The 22877-nt window shown below is 30.7% G+C and overlaps 3 protein-coding genes across 3 annotated transcripts; 1 reads left to right on the top strand and 2 right to left on the bottom strand.

The window, feature by feature from the left end:
- Positions 1-264: 264 nt before the first annotated feature.
- Positions 265-3812, bottom strand: LOC117915219 (protein ACCELERATED CELL DEATH 6-like). Its single transcript, XM_034830782.1, has 3 exons — positions 3404-3812; positions 2731-3275; positions 265-1086 (listed from the first exon to the last, which is right to left on the bottom strand). Exons 1-3 carry the CDS (start codon positions 3810-3812, stop codon positions 436-438), a joined length of 1605 nt encoding a protein of 534 aa, XP_034686673.1. The 3' UTR covers positions 265-435.
- A 12596-nt stretch (positions 3813-16408) lies between these two features.
- On the top strand, positions 16409-17047 carry LOC117915218 (mitogen-activated protein kinase kinase kinase 17-like). Its single transcript, XM_034830781.1, has 2 exons — positions 16409-16857; positions 16969-17047. The coding sequence occupies exons 1-2, from the start codon at positions 16409-16411 to the stop codon at positions 17045-17047; spliced, it is 528 nt and encodes a 175-aa protein (XP_034686672.1).
- A 1465-nt stretch (positions 17048-18512) lies between these two features.
- Positions 18513-22574, bottom strand: LOC117914211 (ankyrin-3-like). Its single transcript, XM_034829442.1, has 4 exons — positions 21833-22574; positions 21128-21672; positions 19803-19934; positions 18513-19407 (listed from the first exon to the last, which is right to left on the bottom strand). Exons 1-4 carry the CDS (start codon positions 22536-22538, stop codon positions 18856-18858), a joined length of 1935 nt encoding a protein of 644 aa, XP_034685333.1. The 5' UTR covers positions 22539-22574; the 3' UTR covers positions 18513-18855.
- Positions 22575-22877: the final 303 nt, after the last annotated feature.

Raw genomic sequence — 22877 nt, 5'->3', positions numbered from 1 at the left:
ATTGATTTTAAATCAATAAAGTAAAAAAAATAATTTATTAAGATTGATTTTATTAATATAATCTTATAAATAAATAAATAAATAAATAAGCTTATAACAAATTTGATTTTATTGATATCAGTGAATAAAATAAATAGTTTATATAAAAAAAATTGATTTTATTAATATAGGCTTATAAAAATCATTTGTAAAAACAATTTTGATTATCTTAACCTCAATGAATCAATTGCATCCAAATTTACAATAATTACTAATCTTATTCATATCCACAGTCGTATGCATCGACTTTCAATTCACACAAGTCAGTTCAATATTCTACTTACATCTAAAATATAATTCCCACTACAATACAAACTTATTGTAAAAATAAGACAGTGGAGCCAGTTCTCTCTCTCCTCTCAGAAAGAGCTCATCCAAAGATCCGAAAGCCCTCATCTACACATCTGCATTTTCTTTTCTTTTATACCCCATATTCAGCTTGTTAAACAAAGCGGCTATTTTCTTTTTGAGCAGAGATCTTATTCTGTAAGCCATGTACCCAATCATACCTCTAAAATATTGAAATTCAAATATAAGGCAGAGGAAAAAGCAAGAGCAGAGGATGCAAGTGAGGAATGAAAGGGCAGAGGAGTGTGGTAAAACAGTGTATAAGCCAGTTGCGAAAGCGATGGCCATTGCTACCATGCCAATCATGGTCAAATGAAAGGCCCAAACCAAGTGCTTTTCAAGGATCTCCTCCCCTACACGTACGGTCGTAAAAAAGTGAAGAAATACAGCGCATAGTGAGGAGACCATGGCTATGGTGTCCGTCACAACAAATGCTATGAAAGCTGCTTCCTTTGATAAAATTGCCTTGCCATCATCATCCTTGTAACCACCAGGTAAGGTGAAACCCGCAGCAAAAGTTACTGTTGTTATAAGCGCAGAAACTATCAAATGGGTTCCACCTTTTTGTTGTAATTCAGAGGTGCGTTTCTCCTGGTACTCTTTGCTTCTTCTTTCTTTCTCCCATTTCTTCTTTTGCTTCTCCGTATACGAAGATCTAGTTTCAGGCATATCACACTCAAATCCGCGTTGGATCCAATCCTGAAATTGGATGAGAGGAAGATTAAAAATTAAATTCAATTGATGAATCCATTTTTTTCACATTCAGTCACTCATTGGTGGGTAAACAAGAGAATGAAAATATGATACAAGAGATGCATCCATCAAACTTAACCAACCTTTAATTAAATACATCAAATAAAGCTTATTTATTCTAGGAGATCTGCGGTTAATTGAGTTATTTGTTTGTTATAAAACTTCTTAACGAAAATAGTATTATGAGCGCCAATTTATTTAAATTTCAACATCAACATAAATTATTCAATAAATCCAATAAATTTATAAACAAGAAAAAAAGTTCCTTATTTTCCTTTCATTTTTATTTTTATATTTTAGCTCTCATAAGTTTTGGAATAGATGTTTTTCAATTATCTCCACAATAAAGATAAACTAGGGTCTTAATAATAATTATAATAATAATAGGTAAAAGATAAATTAGAAAAAGAATCATGCACCCTTATTCTCCTTTATTTTTACCATTTGGAGGTTTAGGTAATAATTCCATGAGGGTACAAAAGAATAAAAGAATGAAGACAAAATAAAATTTTATTAACTCTTTCTCCTATTCACCTTCTACTACTACTACTACTTTAAAATGTGATAGAAATAGTTAAAATGTGGGAAAGAAAAAATATTTTCTTGATGTTATGTTTGGTTCTTGAGAAGTCTTTAAGACTATTTTTGATAAAAAATAAAAAATAAAATAAAAAGTTGAAAACAAATGTTATGGCTATGTTTAATATTTCTTAAAAATATAAGAGAAAATGTGAAAAGAAGAAAATAGAGAAAAACAATGGAGAGAAATAAACAAAACCTTTGTATTTTTCATAAACCAAATATAGTTTGAGAAGAATGCATGAAAAAAAAAATGGAAATAATAAAATATTTTCCTTCGAAAATGTGGAAAAGGTTTGAAAAGAGTGCATTTCTTAATAATTAAAATTTTTTCTTAACTTTTTTATAAACATACAAAATAAGAGAAAATCTTATAAATTGTTCTTATCTTTTTATTTTCTTCTTTTTTTCCTTTTCTTTTCCTCAAATTAAACTTAAACAACATTTTGATTTTGGAAAGTAATGGAAAAAAATATATATTAAGAAAAATGGTTTTTTTTTTTCACATTTGGACACAAGTGAAAAATTAACAAGAAAAAAATTACTAAATAAAATATACTAACGATTTTTCTTCCCAATTTTTTTTTCTTCTTTTTATGAAAAAAAGTTTATGCCAAGTACATTCCTCTTAAACTTAAATTTCTTTTGCTTAATTTCTCAATGAATAATGAAAAGCAAGAAACATTTTATAATTTCTTTTTTCCTCTATTTCCTTTTTTTTCCTTTTCTCTATTATCCTATCCTAAAACTTTGGAGAGAAGAAAATAAAAAAACTAGCTAATGCTACGGTAAGGGATCCTATTCCCAACATGAGTCGATTGGCTACGGATGAAAGGATGGTAAGTTTAGGTGGAAGGAAACCAATTACATAGTGAAAAGCAACAAAACATGGCATATTTCAAAATAAAATATACTTTATTCAAATGAGCACAAGCAATTTGAGAACGATAGCAAAAGGAGCATTTTTGGAAAAAAAAAAAACATATAACTCAAGTGATGTGGGAGCCTTACCTTTTTCCCTGACATGTCCTCCTTGGCCCTCAAAATTATGTCGTAGGCTGTCAGGTTTTCATTGTTGTTCGCCTTCTTATCCACTTGATGCCCCCATATGAATTTATAATCAAGAATTTGGTAAGAAGAGAGTAGGTGGAGGGGTGTGTTTCCTTGAGCATCTTTCTCATTTACAAGTCCTCTGACGTTCAACCAATTATTTTTGAAGTAATCACTAGGCTTAGAATCATCGTCTCCCCTTTTCATCATGGCAAAGTGAAAAACATTATTGCCCTTGTCATCGACCTGCTCTCGACAACCAGGAGAGTGAGATAGAATCTTCTCTACTATTTTTGTATGATGGTGGAAAGATGCAATATGAAGGGCAGTTTTGTTCCCATCTTTGCTCCTAAGGTAGGCTACACTCTCTTCTGATTTTTCTAGCAATAGCTGCACTATTTCCGGATCACAACCTCTCTCTGCAGCACAGTGAAGTGGAGACCAACCATTCTTATCTACTTCTTTGGTGAGGTTTGGCTTCCATCCCAATATCGTCTTTGTCATTTCTAATTAATAGATAAAGGAAAAAAAGTTTTAAGAAAATTAAGGAAATGAACAAAATAAATAAATATATTTTCCCTTTTAATCTACATACGGGGGAATAACATAATCATTAGTATTATGAAAATACTACCTCGGTCATTACATATTACAGCAGCGTGCAAGGCCGTTCTACACATGAAGCCAGTGTAAGGGGGTGAAGTACCAGCTTCCACGCTTTTGTCTATGATTAGTTTCACCAAGCCTGTAAATCCTCTCTCTGCAGCCATGTAAAGAGGAGTCATACCTGAATCATTAGCACCATAGAGAAACCCGGGGTCCTCCTCAATCAATAACTCCACCACATTAGAATGCTCAAATCGCACTGCCTCGTGCAAGGCTGTGTTTTTCTCCTTATTTGTCATCTTGATCAACATCTTCTTATCTACTCCATCACTAGTTTCAATATCTACAGGAGGTTTTTTGGCAGCCTCTAAAAGAGCTTTCACGACCTTCGAATGCCCTTCCCTTGCTGCAAGGTGAAGTGGAGTGTCCTCTTTCATATTAGGGCGTTGCAGTAGAGATGAACATGAAGGCAAGCTAAGGATCCATTTTACACTCTATTTGACCAAATTCGCATGCAATATGGAGTATCGTGTTATGCTTTGGGCTTAATTGGAGTTGAAATTCAGAAATTTTCTTGGCGAGGACTGTCATGTCCCCCTTTGCTGCCGCCTTATACACAGGGTCATCCATGGGTGTGATGTCAGTTTGGCTACCATCTCCATCTTGAGCTGCAACCTGATTCGAATTAGAACCTGAGTTAACATTCAACAATTCTGCATCGTGGCTGTCGACACCCTGAAAATTTGTGGCAAAATGCAAAGAAAGGAGGAAAAGTAAAAATAAATAAATAAATAAAAATGAAAATAAAAAATAATTAGAAAATCAATAAATTATATTTATACATTACTTCAAACTCATTTATTTCATTTTAACTATTTTATATAAAGGATAAATAATTTTAAAATGAATACGTGTTTAACTAATTTTAATTATATTTAATTTTTTTAATGATAAAACTAAACATGAGAAAATAATTTTATTTGATTTTCTTTCTTTTTTTGCTACTTTTTGGAACTAAACATAATCTAAGTATTGATTAGGTCCTTCAATCCTCTCAAATAAAAGTGAATTAAACTAAAGCTAAATGAATGGAAGTGATCTATTATGTCATTATGTTAGTAAACTGTAATCTAAAAAAGATACCTTCCTAGAAGGGAGAAGTTAAAAAATGATAAAGGGCTTAAAAAGAGTTTAGGATGAAAGGTAAGAATTCTAATTGAGTTGAACTCAAAAATTATTCATCATATTCTCCATTAAATAAGCAACCAAAAACAAATAAACTCCTAAATAAATTATCCAACAACCTATTAAAATAAAGCCTATAGTCAAAACTCTTCTCATAATCACGCATTCCACTCTTACAAATTAGTAGGAAGCATATATTTGTTTTAGAATCACACATTCCACTCTTAAAAATTAGTAGGAGCATATATTTGATTTTATTTGACCAAATCTAAGACTTCAATTCATTGTAACTAATCAATGATAAGTACCTTAGTTGTGCTCTGATATTTTGTTTGCAAAGTGTCCTATGCTTCCTTAGACTTTGTTGCCTTTGAAATTTGAGGAAAAATACTCTCTATGATTGCTTGTTGAATAAAAAACAATGCCTTAGCATCATTCTTTAGTACATCTCTAATAGCATCTCTTGGAATTTCCTCTTCTACATAACCCTTATCCACAAGCTCCCATAGATCTTCGGAGATAAACAGAGTCCTCATCTTTATGCTCCAAGTATCATATCCATTTCCTTGAAAAAATGGGATGGTAGGTTGGCTTGGGATAACCATCTGATCAACTTGACTATGATACCAAATGATAATTCAAAGAAGATGTGTTTTTTACAATTGCAAGGAAGATAGAAGTTAAAAAATAACAAAGCACTTCAAATGAATTGAAATTTCTTTTTTTTAGACTTCCCATTAAATAAAGCGCCTACTAACATTGCTTGAAAGGTGGTCCTCTTTATTGGATAGTTGAGCGGTGTAGTGAAGGTGCATATGTCCTTTCCCTATCCTGGAAGTAATGCACCTTGTGGATGTAACTTGGAAGGTGGTTCTCTTTCTTGAAAAGTTGTGTAATGGAGAGAAGCCGCATATGTCCTTTCCCTTCCATGGTCTCTTCTTTCTTTAGTTTTCCTCCTCGTATTAGGTATGCTTGGTTTTTGAAAAATTAAGAGAAAAATAGAGGGAAAAAATAGAGAAGAAAAATAGAAATAAAATTAAATAAAAATAAAAAATAAATTTAAAATTAATAGATTATTTTTGTATATTATTGAAACTTATTTTATTTATTTTTTTCTCTTTCATGTTAAAAATTAAATAATAATCTAAAATAATAATTTTTAATAATATTTTATTTAAAATAAATAATAAATAAAGTTTAACTTTTTTAACATGTAAATGAGTTAAGTTTTTCATTTCATGTACACATTTAGCACTGAATTACGAACATTGTATTGTAGAATGTTTTGATTTAATCTCCAATTAAGTAGAGCATTTTTTTTAATTCAAAATTATTCTTAAAAATTACAAAATCCATTAAAGAATTTAAATTATTAATTATGTCTTAATTATAATTTATTTATCTAAATTCAAAAAATATAGTTATCTGTATAGGAAAAATAATGAACTAATGACTCATAATATATCAATTTTGACCTATTATTGTTTTTAGTAATTAGATCTATTTTTTCAACTCCAACTTATTTTTAAAAATTATTATACTCATTAATAATTTCAATAGAATGTTTCACTTGATTTGAAGTTCATTTTTAAAGTGAGAAAATTTATAAAATATAATTATGTGCAAAATAATAATAATAATAATAATGATAATAATAATAATAATAATAGAGTCATTATGAATCAATTTTTATCCATAAATTTTTCGTATAAATAATTTAATTATTTGAGTTCCAAATTATTTTTAAAAATTACTAAACTTGTTAGTGAATTGAACAAATTAAATCTTGTTTAATTTGGAACTTATTTTCTTGGTGAAAAAAATTAAAAATAATGATTCTATGTAGAATAGAAATAATAGTCATTCTATGCCAATTTTTGTCCATAAATTTCTAATATTGATTAAATTATTATTTAAGTTTTAAGTTATTTTTAAAAATTATAAGACTCGTTAATGAATCCAACGTACTAATTTTTGTTTAATTTGGAAGTCATTGCCTAGTGAAAAAATAAAAAAATAATGATTTCATGTAGAAAAGAAACATTAATAAACTAGTTCTAAACTAATTTTTATCTATAATTTTTTTGTATTAATTGGTTCAGTATTTGAGTTTTGAAATATTTTAAAAAATTATTAGACTTGTTAATGAATTCATCACATTAATTTTTGTTTAATTTAGAGTTTATTTGCCTAATGAAAAAAAAATCGAAAAATAATGATTCTGTGTAAAAGAAAAACAATAAAATCGTTGTAAACTAATTTTTGTCCATAAATTTTTTATATTAATTGATTTACTAATTGCCTTTTTAGATACTTTTAAAAATTATTAGACTTATTAATGAATTGTTTAGTTTAAAGTTTATTTACTAGTTAAAAAAAATCACAAAATAATGATTATATGTAAAAGAGAAACAATAAAGTCGTTTTAAATTAATTTTTAAAAAGTTACTAAACTCATTAATAAATTTAACACATTAAGTTTTGCTTAATTTGGAGTTTATTTGGCTGATAAAAAAATTTGAACAAAATTTTTATATATAAAAAGAAAACTAACCCAAACATTTAAAATAAATTTTGGTTTATGATTTCCTAATGTTATTAAGTTCCATGACTTTTTAGTATTAATTAAATCGATTTTTGAGTTTCAAATTAGTTTTGAAAATTGATAAATTTTATGTATGAAGTGTAGTTTGATTTGAAATTTATTTGCTTAATGAAAAATTTTAAATAAGTTAAAAGAGATTTAGAAAAACACATGTAATTTAAATGAATATCATATTTAAAGATTTTTTATATCAGTATTAGATTATGGAGAGAGAAAAAAAAATGATATCATGTTCTGGTTTTTTTTTTTTTTTTTTGCGGTTTTTCTAAAATTTTATATGTTTTCTTTTTGTTTTTAAAAATTAGTGAAAATGACTTCAATTTATTCTTCAAAAAATGTTCTCTATTTCATTTTTTTTTTTAAATTGATTTCAGAGAATAACAAACAAACAAAGTTAGAAATTTTTAAAAATAATTTTTTATTTTTTAAAAAAAAATTGTTTTTAAATCACATAGCTAAATAAGATCTATATTTTTTTAATATCTGATTTTTTTTTAAAACTATTTTTAAAAATCAGTAACTCTAATATAAAGCTTTAAAGGTTCTTATATTTTATATAGAAAGTCACTACTTTTTTCTATAAAAAAAAAAAAAAAAAAGTGTATAAACAAACACTTTAATAAATAATTTTTTATTTATTTGTTAATAACATTTATTAAAATTTATGAATAAAAAAATCGCATTACGTTGTTAACTATATAAAAGCATTTTTTTAAGATTAAATATTATAATACCAAATAATATTATATATTAATATTATTATGGTGACCTTGCTAGTTTTCTCTTTTTTTCCAGTCAACTTTCAGTTAGGGTTTTTCCTTTTTCTTTTTTCTTTTTAAATTTGGTTAAGAGAACAAACTTAACTCCATTTGCCTTCATATGAGAAAAAAAAAAAAAAAACCCTCAAATCCATGACCTAAACCTCTAATTTATATATATTTGGATTCCACAGTCCGCACCTTCAATTCTGATTTTTCCATTTTAGATCCAAGAAGCTGAAGGCTCCTCAAACAACCAAAATGAACAACACACATACAGTTCAACAAATAAACTATAAAAAAAAAAAAAGGTAAAACCAAAACCCAGAAAGGAATATGCAAAATTAAAACAACCCATCCCACAATCCCAACATACAATTTTTTTTCCCTTCAATTTTCTTGTAAACCAATCAAATCCCATCAATCTTTTTTTGTACGATTCTAAAAAAATGGAGCTTCAGAGATCAACACTAGAAGTGCATCTAGGGTTTGCAGTGGTGTCTCTAGAAGATGATGCCTTCTTTTGTGACGAAGCTTGTGGGATGCAGAAGAATAGCTTGATGGTAACATCGTTGGACAACATCAACAATACACATGATAGCGTCATTGGGAACTTCACAGAATGGAGAGTAAGAGAAGCAGTGGAAAGCTAGGGTTTCAAAGATACTTTATACACATGACCTTTTAAGGAGTGTGTAATGTGGTGTATGGTGGAGGGTACACATTATGTTGGTAAATGGGGTGAGGTACGGCGGAGTAAAACCAAACCCGTCCCAAATCTGAGTATTCAAAAGCTTCTCGAAACCCATCTCAAACTTGAATAAAAGCCTTCCATACACATTCCAATAGGGGAGGGGCGGGCGGATTATCCTCTAAGCTTAACCCATTATCATCCCTAAGCAGATTCACTATCAACTTTCATTTGAAATGATAGTTTCACTCTTATACAAAATCAAACCAGCAACAGGGCACAATTAAAGCAAATTAGCGTGGAGTAGACAAAATTATCCATACAAAAAAAAAAAAAAAAGGTTAAAGTGCTATATTTAATTTAAAATTTATGATTATTTATTTTATTTTCTTATTTTATTATTTTACTAATTTCGTATCTTTATCTTTTTCTAAACAGGAAGAATAGGTGAGATTTTTTACAAGAAGATGGGATTCTAATATACCTACGTTTCTTACTTGATTCTTCTAAGCTAGATAACTTCTTCTATTGTTTGAAATTATCTTATTTGATTCAAGTTAAATTTATACAACAAAATCAGTATATTTTGGGAGAAGAGGACCAATTAACTCTATGTAGAAGTGGCATATTTTCTCTTATGAAAGCACATTTGTCTCAAAATTCAAATTCAAACATTTTCTAACCCATATTCTTTTTTATTATTATAATAATGTTAACCAAACTTTTATAAACTTTATGCGGAAATAATTATTTTAAAAAACAATTTTTGACGCATAAAGCAAAATAAATGTAAATACTAAAATAATGATCATATTCTTATCTTGATCTATGAAATGAGATTGAGTTACTTTATGAATTGTATTGTTAAGGTCTTCAACTTACTACTCTCATATAATGGATGGGTCACTTGTGAGGTGTATGTTGTTGAAAATAAAACAACAAAAAGACATAAGAATGAAAGTGTGGCTTGGGATCTCAACTTATAAAAAATTGTACATCTCTTAGTCTTCCCATCAAAGACTATATGGGAGTTATACTCATTATTTACACCCATTATGTACAAATTAATGGGTAATGGTGGGTTATGAACTTGAATTCATCTCTATAATTGCATAGGTTATACTTTTTCATTTTCCTCCATTACTCATAAACATAATGTACCAAATAAATTTCATAATGATGGGGTTACAAAAGTTGTAACACCACATTCATATGAGTTAAATTTTCTAACTCCCCATTTATAATTTGAGTCTTCCATACATAAGACCCTTGGATGCCCACTCAATTGATTCACCTATCTATCAATTGATACCCTTAAATAATATTTACACAAATGTAATTATATATGGCCACACATTATAGGAAAAAAGCTAACAATCTCCCACTTGGCCTACATAATTATATTTGTAATAGATTAAAACATAATATGGCTATAACAATTTCTCAAAAATGGGCATCCCTTACATTAAAATTATGTTTCATGGAACCACTAACACCAAATCATTGAAATGATTGGATCACACAACGATCCAATATTCTTCAAGGATTATAGTACTAGCACCTCCATTAACATCAATCAGTGACTTTTATGACATTAGCTACATTAAGGTGATAATGCTAATTCATTCACATAATGGTCCCATCAACTTTTAAACATCTAGATTGTGCATAGAATGGATGTATAAAAGTAACATAATAATCATCAATATATCATAATCAAGAACTTTATTCTCATTGTAATGTGATCACATGCACTACACTCTCAATCAATCTAGATTGACAAACTTGCCACCAAGCCCATGCACGCAACATAATCCATAAAAAGCTTAGGTGGAAGACCTTTTGTCAATGGATCTGCCAACATGAGTGTATTTTTAATATGTTCAATAGAGACAACTCCATTTTGAACTTTCTCCCTTACAACCAGATACTTAATATCAATGTGTTTTTATCCTCCTATAGTCTTATTATTTTTGGAGAATCGCACAGTAGCACTATTATCACAATATATTCTCAATGGTCTCATTATCAAATCAATAACATGAAGCCCTGAGACAAAGTTTATCAACCATATTGCATGACCTGTGGCTTCATAACATGCTACATATTCTGCCTCCATTGTAGAAGAAGCTATCAGTGATTGCTTATGGCTCTTCCACGAAATAGGTCCATTTGATAACATAAAAATATAGCCAGATGTAGACTTTCTGGTATCCTTACAGCCAGCATAATCAGAATCAGAATAACCAATAATCTCTAGATTATTTGTTCTTCTGTATGTAAGCATGTAGTCCTTAGTCCTTTGCAAATAACGCAATACTTTCTTTATTGCTTTCCAATGATCAATACCTGGATTACTTTGGTATCGACCAAGCATGCCTACCACATAAGCTATGTCTGGTCGAGTGCAAACTTGAGCATACATGATACTCCCTACTGCAGAAGCATAAGGAATTTTGTCCATTTGTTTCTTTTCAAGATCATTTTTGGGACATTGAAGTTCACAAAATATGTCCCCTTTCACAATAGCAGCAACACTACTAGAACAATTTGCATGTTGAGTCTTTTAAGAACTTTTTCAATATAGTTCTTTTGGGATAATCCACGTGACCTATCTCGATGAATTTCAATTCCTATCACATAGGATGCTTCACCAAGATCTTTCATATCAAAATTCTTGGATAAAAATTGTTTGATCTCCAAAATCATTCCCATATAGTTGCTAGCAAGCAACATATCATCAACATACAATACAATAATACAAATTTTGCTCCCACTGATCTTAAGGTATATACATTGATCCACTAGATTCTCTTTGAAACCAAAAGTGATGAGAATTTCATGGAACTTAAGATACCATTGTCTAGAAGCCTGCTTTAGACCATATATGGACTTTTTAAGTTTACATACCATATGTGCCTTGCCTTTAACCTGAAAATCCTCAGGTTGATCCATATAAACCTCTTCATGCAAGTCACCATTCAAAAAGGCAGTTTTAACGTCCATTTGATGTAACTCTAAGTCAAAATGAGCTACTAAAGCCATGACTATTCTTAAGGAATCTTTCTTAGAAACAGGAGAAAATGTTTCCTTATAGTCGATTCCTTCTTTTTGAGTGTATCCTTTTGCAACTAACCTAACCTTGTATCTTTCAACATTGCCCTTAGAATCATGTTTGGTTTTATAAATCCATTTGCAACCAATAGTTTTAATTTCTTTGGGCAATTCTACAAGATTCCAAACTTCATTATCTTTCATTGATTTCAACTCTTCTTCCATAGCATAAAGCCATAGAGTTGAATTTTCACTATTGATGGCTTGACCATAAGAAGTAGGATCACTTTCCAAGCCAACATCATAATCACACTCATTAAGATAAACTTCATAGTCATTTGATATAGCAGGTCTTTTCTCTCTTTGTGATCTACGTAAAGATACTTCTGTAGTTGGTACATTCTCTTTTTCATTACGAGAAACCTCTTGAGTTACACCATATTCCATCATTAGTGTTGATACTTCATTAGAGGTTAACTTTTTAAGCTCAGTTCCCTTACCAAAATATTCGTTTTCTAAAAACACAGCATGTCTAGTTTCAACAATTTTAAGGCCCTAACCATGACAGTAAAATCTAAAACCTTTTTATCTTTCAGGATAGCCAATGAAATTACAACTTATGGTTTTAGAATCCAATTTCTTTATTTGGGGGTTAAAAATTTTAGCTTCAGCTAGACATCCCCATTCATGTAAATTATTCAAAGTCGATTTCCTACCCATCTATAACTCATAAGGAGTTTTGGGTACAGCCTTACTAGGAACACGATTGAGAATGTGAACAACAATTTTCAATGCTTCACCCCACAAAAATCTAGGCAAGGTTGAGTTACTCATCATACTTCTCACCATGTCAATTAGAGTACGATTTCGTCGCTTTGCTACACCATTTTGCTTTGGTGTTCCAGGCATTATGTAGTTTGCAATGATACCATGCTCTCTTAAAAATAAGGCAAAAACACTAAGATGTTGACCTGATTCGGTGAACCTACCATAATATTCACCACCTATATCAGATCTTACACTTTTAATTCGCTGATTGAGTTGATTTTCAACTTCAGCTTTATAAATCTTAAAAACATCTAATGCTTTAGATTTTTCATGAATAAGATACACATAAGAATGCCTTGAAAAGTCATCAATAAAACTAATAAAGTACTTATGTCCATTAATAGTTAGAATTGAATAAGGTCCCCAAATGTCAGAATGAATACATTCTAACAATTCAGTAGCCCTTGAGGCACCCTTTTTCTTAACCTTAGTGTATTTTCCCTTTATGCATTCAACACAACTAGTGAAATTAGAAAAATCAAGTGAAGTCAAAATTTCATCTTTAATAAGACGTTCCATCCTTTCTCTTGAAATGTGACCCAATCGCTTATGCTACAATATGGATGAATTTTCATTCACTCGATTTCGCTTTTTAGAGAATTCATACACATGATAAGATAAAAGAGACTGTGAATATTTGCAATCTAAATTCAATGAATAAAGATTACCATGTAAAGTGTTGGAGCCAACCAAACAAGAATTATAGAACAAGAAAACTCCGTTATTTCCAAACTTTAATTCATAACCATAAGAATCAAGTCTTGGAACTAAAATTAGGTTTCTAGTAAAAACAGGAACATAAACTGGATCTACTAAATCCATAATGAAACCAGTATCCAAAATTAAATGAAGAATGACAATAGCCTCAATTTCCACTTCTGTTCCATTTCCCAAAGTAATGGTTCGCTCTCCTTTACTTAGTCTCTTGCTTATAAGGTATCTCTGCAATGAATTCGTTATGTGAATGCTTGCACCAGTGTCAATCCACCAAGAGTTTGGTGGTATATCAACTAAATAAGATTCATATGATACTAAGCATGAGTTTTACCTTTCTTTTCCAACCAAGCCTTAAAGCCAGAACAATCTCTTCTTTTGTGACCTTTCTTGTGGCAAAAATGACATTGTATCTTATTTTCGTCCTTTTGCCCATTGTGAGATACATCATTGCCTTGCTTTTTTTTCTTACCTTTACCTTGCTTAAAGGATTTTTTTATTTGGACCAATAGTGAGGTGAGTCATATCGGGCTTTTCCACTTTAAGTCTCTCTTCTTCTTGAACATACATGGCAATTAGTTCACTCATTTTCCATTTATCCTTCTGAGTATTATAATTAATTTTGAAAGGACCAAATTGTGAAGGAAGGGAAGTCATTATGAAGTGAACAAGAAAACCTTTAGAAATTGCCATGCCTATTCCTTTTAATTGAGAAGCCATGTCACTCATCTTCATGATGTGCTCACGTACACCACTATGACCATCATATTTCATTGTTATCATTTTGATCATAAGAGTACTTGCCAAGGACTTGGAAGTTCCTAAGAATTTCTCTTCAACTGATTTAATATAGCTCATTGCATTATCTGAATCTGGGATTGCTCCACGAATTGCAGGAGTGATTGAACCTTTCATAATCATTAGACTCATGCGATTAGAGCTTTCTCACTTTTCATATAAAGCCTTTTGTTCATTAGTACTTTCAGAAGTAGGCTTTGTGGGTGTAGGCTCTCTTAAGGCATAGTCCAAATCCACACAACCAAGAACAATTCCAATTTGTTCATTCCATTTTTTAAAATTTGTCCCACTTAATTGTTCAATACTAGACAAATAGCCTGTAATAGCAGTAGGATTCATTGTTGCAAAATAAAATTTAATTCAAAAGGAAAATTATTTTATATCATGACAATATTTAACACCACACTTTACAATGTCTAACTACAACAAAAATTAAGTTTGATATCACATTAATCATAAACATAAGAGATCATATCATTGTTCTTTCATTGGACCGAACTAGAATCATATAATTCAAAAGTACATTATTATAATCCTTTCGTTGGGTTGAATTATAATAATTCATAAATCATATAGATATGACATAATTATTAGAATAAAAGTATTGAAACGTAAAGAAGTTTAATACCGTTGGGTAAAAATTTCATCAACATTTTATTATTAAACTCTTGTCATCTAATCAAACATGGTGATGATCCTCCGTTGGGTTGATCAACACTTGTTTCATAAGTTGAACAACACACACAAATATATATATATATATATATATATATATGACCATCTTCAAACAAACAAGTAAATAAACATACATACTAGAAAAGTTATTTCTTGAGATTTCCATAATCACACATTTAAATTACTAATCATATTTTTGCAACTTTCATAAAATCATGCAATAGATATGATTGAAATCATGAAACATTGAAAATGTGTGTTACTGCATCATTCATATGTATCACATCATATATATTTTAGTTGTCTATAAGATCAAACAATAATAAAAAAAACGAAAAAATATGTTCTATGATCCAAAATTGATTGCCTCTGATACCAATTGTTAACCAAACTTTTATAAACTTTATGCGGAAGTAATTATTTTAAAAAACAATTTTTGATGCATAAAACAAAATAAATGTAAATACTAAGATAATGATCATATTCTTACGTTGATCCATGAAGTGAGATTGAGTCACCTTGTGAATTGTATTGTCAATGTCTTCAACTCACTACTCTCATATAGTGGATGGGTCACTTGTGTGGTGTATGTTGTTGAAAATAAAACAACAAAAAAATATAAGAATGAGAGTGTAGCTTGGGACCTCAACTTATAAAAAATTGTACATCTCTTAGTTTTCCCATTAAAGACTATATAGGAGTTTTACTCATTATTTACACCCATTATGTACAAATTAATGGGTAATGGTGGGTTATGAACTTGAATTCATCTCTATAATTGCATAGGTTATACTTTTCTATTTTCCTTCATTACTCATAAACATAATATACCAAATAAATTTCATAATGATGGGGTTACAAAAGTTGTAACACCACATTTATATGAGTTAAATTTTCTAACTCCCCATTTATAATTTGAGTCTTCTATACATAAGACCCTTGGATGCCCAATTAATTGATTCACCTATGTATCAATTGATACCCTTAAATAATATTTACACAAATGTAATTATATATGGTCACACGTTATAGAAAAAAAAAAAGCTAACAAATAATTGATTCACTATTAATATTATTGATTTTTAGATTTTAGGTCTAACATAATATTCTTTTCATTGATTGCATATTAAGTTGACATGTTTTCAATGCACCAACATTTTAGTTAACTTTTTTTACATGTGCGTTTGTAACTTAACCTTCACCCAAAAGATAGCTACACACTTTTTATTTGAAAATAATTATTTACTTATTTGAAGTTACTAATTATTATTTTAAAAAAATGAAAAAACATTAATGGGTAAGTACCAAAAAGAACTCAATACTTTAAAGGGTCAAAATTTAACAATCAAGAATGAATTTCTTGACTAATTTACTTGATAAGTAGGTTTACTTGATAAGGAGATGTTAATAATATTTTCAAAATCAAATCGATCAGTGAATTAGAAAATATATTAGTTCACAGTTCAATAGTCGAACAGATGGTTGAAAAATGTCAAACCAGTTATATTATAAATATATAATTTATATATTATATAAAATTTAAAATATAAAATTAAAATTTTAATAATATTTCACTTTTTATATTTAATATGTTAAATTAAATCATAAAGATAAGTATAAATGTATTAATATTTTAAATTTTATTAAATATAATATGTATAATATTTAAGTTCGGAGCATAGCGCGGCGGCCGATATTTGGGCTCTAGAATGTGCGGTGGTGGAGATGGCGAGTGGGAAGCCAGCGTGGCAGTGCCAGCCGGGGACTGATGCGAATGCGTTGTTGTTTAGGATTTGGGGCGGGAAAGCGTCGCCGGAGATTCCATCGGAGTTGTCTGAGAAGGGAAAAGATTTTCTTGAAAAGTGTTTCTTGCGTGGCCTGAGAAAGAGATGGACGGCGGAGATGCTTCTTGATCATCCGTTCGTCGCCGGTACCGACGTGACTGTTCCATTGAAACAGTCCGACGAAGTCTCCACTTCCCCAAGAAGTCCTTTCGATTTTCCGGAATGGGCCTCCGATCACGCCCCTTCACCGACGCCGGATTCTGAGGCCTGCTTTGACAGAGACCTCAATTCATCATCTCACTCCCGGACATCTCCAGCGGACCGAATCCGGCAACTGGTGACCGATCAGACGCCCAATTGGTCAGTTTCGGAGAGTTGGTTCACCGTCAGGTAATCATCGGCGAGCCGACGAGAAGGTTCAGAGATTTTGGAAGATTTTTTTCATCAAATCCAACGGTCCTGATCTTCACTTATTGGATTCATTATTTTGTACATAACTAGGATACACACCATTATTATCTCAATCCGGATGGCCACAAGTAGTTTGAACGCTTCTGATTGGCCAGACAAAGCGGCCTGAGTGTACAGGAGATTTTTCCCCGAAAGGAATAAAATTTATTACGATAATATTTCATTCATCATTATATTTTTTCTCATCATTTATTCATTAATAGTAATAATTAATCTCAATGAATCAATACTATATATTAATATTATTTTATATTATGTTATACACATTTTTAATTATTTTGTTCAGCTAAAATTTTAATTTCTTTAATCAAAATTTTTTATTGTAAAAATAAAATAAAATTGGAATAAGACTAAATTTTCATGATGCTTTTGATGACATCCATACCTTGTAAGTCCAATGACATCCATGCTTGTGATGACAATTTTGGTTATCATATCCATTTGCAGCCTGCTTTGAAATCTGGATTCGGAATTAGAATCCAAGTTAAGATTCTGCAATTTGATCCATAGCTACATGCTTCTATCATTAAGCTTATGGCTTGGAAGACCACCCTTTATTGCAAAGCTATGTGGTAACTAAGAATTAAAAAAAAATTAAGAAAAGAATTCAAATTATGAATAATTTGTTTTCTTTAAATGTGGGTAACTAACAAGCCTTCATGGCAAGGTGCTCCATTAAAAATTTGCACTTGTATATGAAACACAAATGATCCATTTACGGAAAAAGGTTTCTAACTTGTAGTCATCGGATTATGCATCAATAAATCATGGAGATAGAATGGTCTTTAGAAGCTCCTTCAAATTATCATCTAACAACACACATGATACTATAGTATTAAAGAAATAATAATCATGGTTCAAAGTCGTGGTTGTGATCATTGACTTGGAGGCTCTCGAGACATATTAGTCTTGACATCTCACTTAATATCGGATGATATTTAAAATAAGAAAAGTAAAAATTTTAAAAATTATAAAATATTATAATAATTATTATAAATAAATAAATAGGATTAAATAAGCTTAAAAATTAATAAAATAAAATACTATGAAAAATATTAATGAAAACTGTTTTCTCTTATAATGAAAATTTTCATTGATTGCATATTAAGTTGAAATGTTTTTAATGCACCAACATTTTAGTCAACATTTTTCTACACGGGCATTTGTGAATTAATCTTTGGGCAATTAACCTTTGCCCAAAGGATAGCTACACAACTTTATATTTGTCTATTACCAAAAAGAACTTACGGGATCAAAGTTTGCGAGCCAAGAACAGATTTGATGATTAATTTACCTGCAAGAAGTTGTTAGGCACCCCATTAAGTCCCAAAAAGTCTTTTGATCTTTGCTAAGTTAATTGAAACAATTTGGATACTTAATTAATTAATTGATATTGGAAAGTAAAAAATAAATAATAATATTAATAATATTAAAATAAAATTTTTATTATATTATGTGAATGAATAATAATAATAATAAAAAGTTTTAGGAACTGATATTATTAATATAAACTTATAAAAATCGTTTGTAAAAACAATTTGATTACATTGATCTCAATGAATCAATTGCATCCAAATTTACAATAATTATTAATCTTATTCATATATAATCACAGCTGTATCCATTGACTTTCAGCTCAGACAAGCCAGGACTTCAATACTCTACGTACATCTACAAATATAGTTCCAATTCCAAAACAAATTCGATGTAAAAATAAAAGACGATAGGGCATTGTTTAACTTTCCTTGCTGGGGACTCTTCTTTTTCAATATGAATAAGCTTAGAGCAGGTTCTTTCCCCTCTCAGAAAAGAGCTCATCCAAATATCCGAGAGCCCTCATCTACACATCTACACATTTTCTTGTCAAAGTCAAACAGACCAACAAACACGCGAAAACAATTTCTGAGAGCCGAGGGGTTATAGAGAGACTGTTTTTTTTTTGAGCCATGAGTGGATTCTTCTAACCATGCCCGAAATCATACCTCTCCAATTTTGAAAATATTCCAATATAAAGGAGAGGAAAAAGCAAGAGCAGAGGATGCAAGTGAGGAATGAAAGGGCAGAGGAATGTGGTAAAACAGCGTACAAGCCGGTTGCGAAAGCGATGGCCATTGCTCCCATGCCAATCATGGTCAAAATAAAGGCCCAAACCAAGTGCTTTGCAAGGAACTCCTCCCCATTACGCATGGTCATAAAAAAGTGAAGAAATACAGCGCATAGTGAGGAGAGCATGGCTATGGTATCCGTCACAACAAACGCTCCGAAAGCTGCTTTCTTTGATAAAATTGCCTTGCCATCATCACCATCGTAACCACCGGGCAAAGTGAAACCCGCAGCAAAAGTTACTGTTGTTATAAGCGCAGAAACTATCAAATGGGTTTCACCTTGTTTTTGTAATGCAGAGGTATGTTTCTCCTTATCCTCTTTGCTTTCATTTTCTTTCTTCAATTTCGTAATTATTTCCTGAAACTGAATAAGAGGAACATTGCAATTTAATTCAATTGATGAATCAATTTTTGTCACATTCAGTCACTCATTGCTGGGTAAACAAGCCATTGAAAATCTGATACAAATGATATATGCATCTAACTTAAATACAATAGCAAATCAAGCTTATTTATTCCAAAATATTGAGGTTAATGGAGTTATTTGTTTGCTCTAAACCTTCTTAATAAAAATAGTATGATGAGTACCAATTTACTTAAATTTCAACACCAATATAAATTATTAAATAAATCCAATGAATTTATCTTATTTCCAAACATATTTAAGAGTAACAAAACATAGCATATTTCAAAGAAAATATATCTTTTCGTTCAAATGAGCTCAAACATATATAACTGAAAGTGATGTGGGAGCCTTACATTTTCCCCAAAAATGTCCTCCTCGATCCCTTCGTAAACTGTCAAGTATTTCTCCCATTTCTTAGTTTCTGTCTCCCAAAACGAAGATTTAGTTTCAGGCATAACCATCTCGAAGGCACCTTGGATCATATCCTGAAATTGAATAAAAGGAACATTTCAATTTAATTGATGAATCCGTTTTTTTCACATTCAGTCACTCATTGCTGGGTAAACAAGCCAATGAAAATCTGATACGTACAAGTGAGAAATGCATCTAACTTAAACAACCTTTAATTAAATACATCCAATCAAGCTTATTTATTCCAAGAGATCTGGGGTTAATCGACTTACTTGTTGGTTCTAAAACTTCTTAACAAAAATAGCATGATGAGTGCCAACTTATTTAAATTTGAACATCAGCATATTCAATAAATCCAATAAATTTAGAGACAAGGAAAAAAGTTCTAAGTTTCCTTTCATTTATATTTTTATTTTTTAACTCTTATAAGTTTTGGAATATATGTTTTTCAATTATCTTGGCAACAATGATAAGATAAACAAGAGTCTTACTAATAATAATGATAATAATAATAATAGGTAAAAGATAGATTAGAAAAAGAATCATGCATCCTTATTATCCTTTAATTTTACCATATTTTTTCATTTAGGAGGAATAGGTAATAATTCCATGGCGGTTAAAAAAATAGAAGGAAGACAAAATAAAATTTTATTAACTCTTTATCCTATTCATCTTCTACTACTTTAAAATGTGAAAAAGAAAAAAAATTAATTCTTGATGTTATGTTTGGTTCTTGAGAAATCTTAAGACTTTTTTGCTCATAGAAAATGATAAAAGAAAAGAAAATAAAAAGTGAAAACAAATAATAAGGTTATGTTTATTTTCGAAAAATATAAGGGAAAAATTGAAGAGAAGAAAAATATAAAGAGATAAACATAGTCTTACTAGTGTCTTTCATTAACCAAATTTAGTCTGGGAAGAATCCATGAAAATATAAAAAATAAAACTGGAAATAATAAAATATTTTCCTTAGAAAAAATTGGAAAAAGTTTGGAAAATGTGCATTTCTCAACAATTTAATCTTTTGTTTTCTAAACATTTTTATGAACGATAAAATAAAAGAAAATCTTATAAATTGTTCTTATCTTTTTATTTATTTATTTATTTATTTATTTTTGACATTTGGATACAAGTAAAAAAAATGATAAGAAAATATATAAAAATAAAAATTATACTATAAAAAGGACTACCTATTCACCCCTTGTAGGTAGTTGCATAACAAAATATCAAACATTCACGTATAATTGAAGTGATGTGAGACTTTTACCTTTTTCTTGGAAATGTCCTTCTTGGCCCTCATAATTATGTCGTAAGCTGTCAAGTTTTCGTTATTATACGCCTTCTGATCCACATTCCATTTGAATACGAACTGATAATCTGAAATTTGATAAGAAGAGAGCAAGTGGATGGGTGTGTTTCCTTGACCATCTTTCTCATTTTCAAGTCCTTTGCCTCTTAACCATTCATTTTCAAAGTAATGACTAGGCTTATAATCATGGTCTCCGTTTTTCATCATGGAAAAGTGAAAAACATTATGGCCGTCGTTATCGACTTGCTCGCAACAATCTGGATAGTGAGATAGGAGCTCCTCTATTATGTTTTTATGATGGTGGAAAGATGCAATATGAAGGGCAGTCTTGTTACCATCTTTGATCCCAAGATAGGCTACACTCTTATCTGATTTCTCTAGCAGTTGCCTCACAATTGTTGGATTACAATTTCTCTCTGCAGCACAATGAAGTGGAGACCACCCTTTCTCATCCACTTCCTTAGTTAGATCTGGATTCCATTCCAATATCGCCTCGGTCATTTCTGATAAATGGATAAATGAAAAAAGAGAGTCAAAAAGAAAGTTCAGAAAAATGAAGAAAATAAATAAAGTCAAATCAACCATGGCAGTTTCCCTTTTAGTCTAAATATGTGAAAATAACACAATCATTGTATTAAACCCTCCGTATTATGAGCATACTACCTTCGTCATTGCAGAGTACAGCAGCATGCAAGGCCGTTCTACCCATGAAGCCACTGTAGGCTGGTGAAGTGCGGGTTTTGTGACTTTCTTCTAGGATAATTTGCACGATTTCTGTTAATCCTCTCTCAGCAGCCATGTAAAGAGGAGTCCCACCAGAAACATTAGCACCATAAGTATACTCAGGGTCTTTCTCAATCAATAACTTCACCATGCGAAAATATTGGTCACGCACTGCCTCATGCAAGGCTGTGTCTTTCTCCTTATTTGTCATCCTCAACATCAACTTATCTGCTTCAAGCCCAGTTTCAATATCTGTAGGATGTTTTTTGGCAGCGTCTAAAAGAGCTTTCACAACCTCAAAATGCCCTTCCCTTGCTGCAAGGTGAAGCGGAATGTCCCCTTTCAGATTAGGGCGTTGCAGTAGAGTTGGAGATGAAGGCAAGCTAAGGATCAAATTCACACACTCCAGTTGACCGAACTGGGCGGCGATGTGGAGTATTGTGTTATGCTTTGGGGTTAAATGGACTAGTAAGTCATGATCTGAAATTTTTTCGAGGACTTCAATGTTCCCCCTTGCTGCCGCCTTGTACACTTTCGCATCCATGCCTGTGATGACAGTGTGGCTGCCATCTCCATTTGCAGCCTGGTTGGAGGTCTGGGCTGGGCTAGGATCTTGAGCTACAACCTGATTGGAATTAGAATCCATGTCAATATTCTGAAATTCTGCACTGAGGTTCGAAGCACGCAGCTTTCAAACCACCAAATATAGCCTTTAATTTCTATGTTTTTCTTTTATATTAATAGAATGTCATTGAAATATTTTGCCAGCTCATGTACGACAACTGTGGAAAGGACCGACAACACCGTTGAGTTAAATATGATAGAATACGTTGATTACTTGCGTGGTGGAGAGGAGGCGCTCACTTTTTCTTTTTCTTTTTCTTTTTTGAATTTTGGTAAGATTTTAAACATGAAGCGAAGTTGGGTGATCTACTAACTTCTATCATTAAATTTATGGCTTGGAAGACCACCACTTACTGCAAAG

This window comes from Vitis riparia, chromosome 5 (assembly GCF_004353265.1).
Source record: "Vitis riparia cultivar Riparia Gloire de Montpellier isolate 1030 chromosome 5, EGFV_Vit.rip_1.0, whole genome shotgun sequence".
Taxonomy (NCBI): domain Eukaryota; kingdom Viridiplantae; phylum Streptophyta; class Magnoliopsida; order Vitales; family Vitaceae; genus Vitis; species Vitis riparia.
The sequence above is the reverse complement of the archived record's forward strand: the minus strand, read 5'-3'. Positions and strand labels throughout refer to the sequence as shown.

Coding starts and splice junctions, on each gene's coding strand:
- LOC117915219 (XM_034830782.1), bottom strand. CDS start 3,812: ATGAAAGAGGACACTCCACTTCACCTTGCAGCAAGGGAAGGGCATTCG. Junction 3,276..3,403: donor TGTAATATGTAATGACCGAG/GTAGTATTTTCA, acceptor TCTATTAATTAG/AAATGACAAAGACGATATTG. Junction 1,087..2,730: donor AGGACATGTCAGGGAAAAAG/GTAAGGCTCCCA, acceptor ATCCAATTTCAG/GATTGGATCCAACGCGGATT.
- LOC117915218 (XM_034830781.1), top strand. CDS start 16,409: ATGGCGAGTGGGAAGCCAGCGTGGCAGTGCCAGCCGGGGACTGATGCG. Junction 16,858..16,968: donor GAGAGTTGGTTCACCGTCAG/GTAATCATCGGC, acceptor GTACATAACTAG/GATACACACCATTATTATCT.
- LOC117914211 (XM_034829442.1), bottom strand. CDS start 22,538: ATGGATTCTAATTCCAATCAGGTTGTAGCTCAAGATCCTAGCCCAGCC. Junction 19,935..21,127: donor AGGACATTTCCAAGAAAAAG/GTAAAAGTCTCA, acceptor ATTCAATTTCAG/GATATGATCCAAGGTGCCTT. Junction 19,408..19,802: donor AGGACATTTTTGGGGAAAAT/GTAAGGCTCCCA, acceptor CCTCTTATTCAG/TTTCAGGAAATAATTACGAA.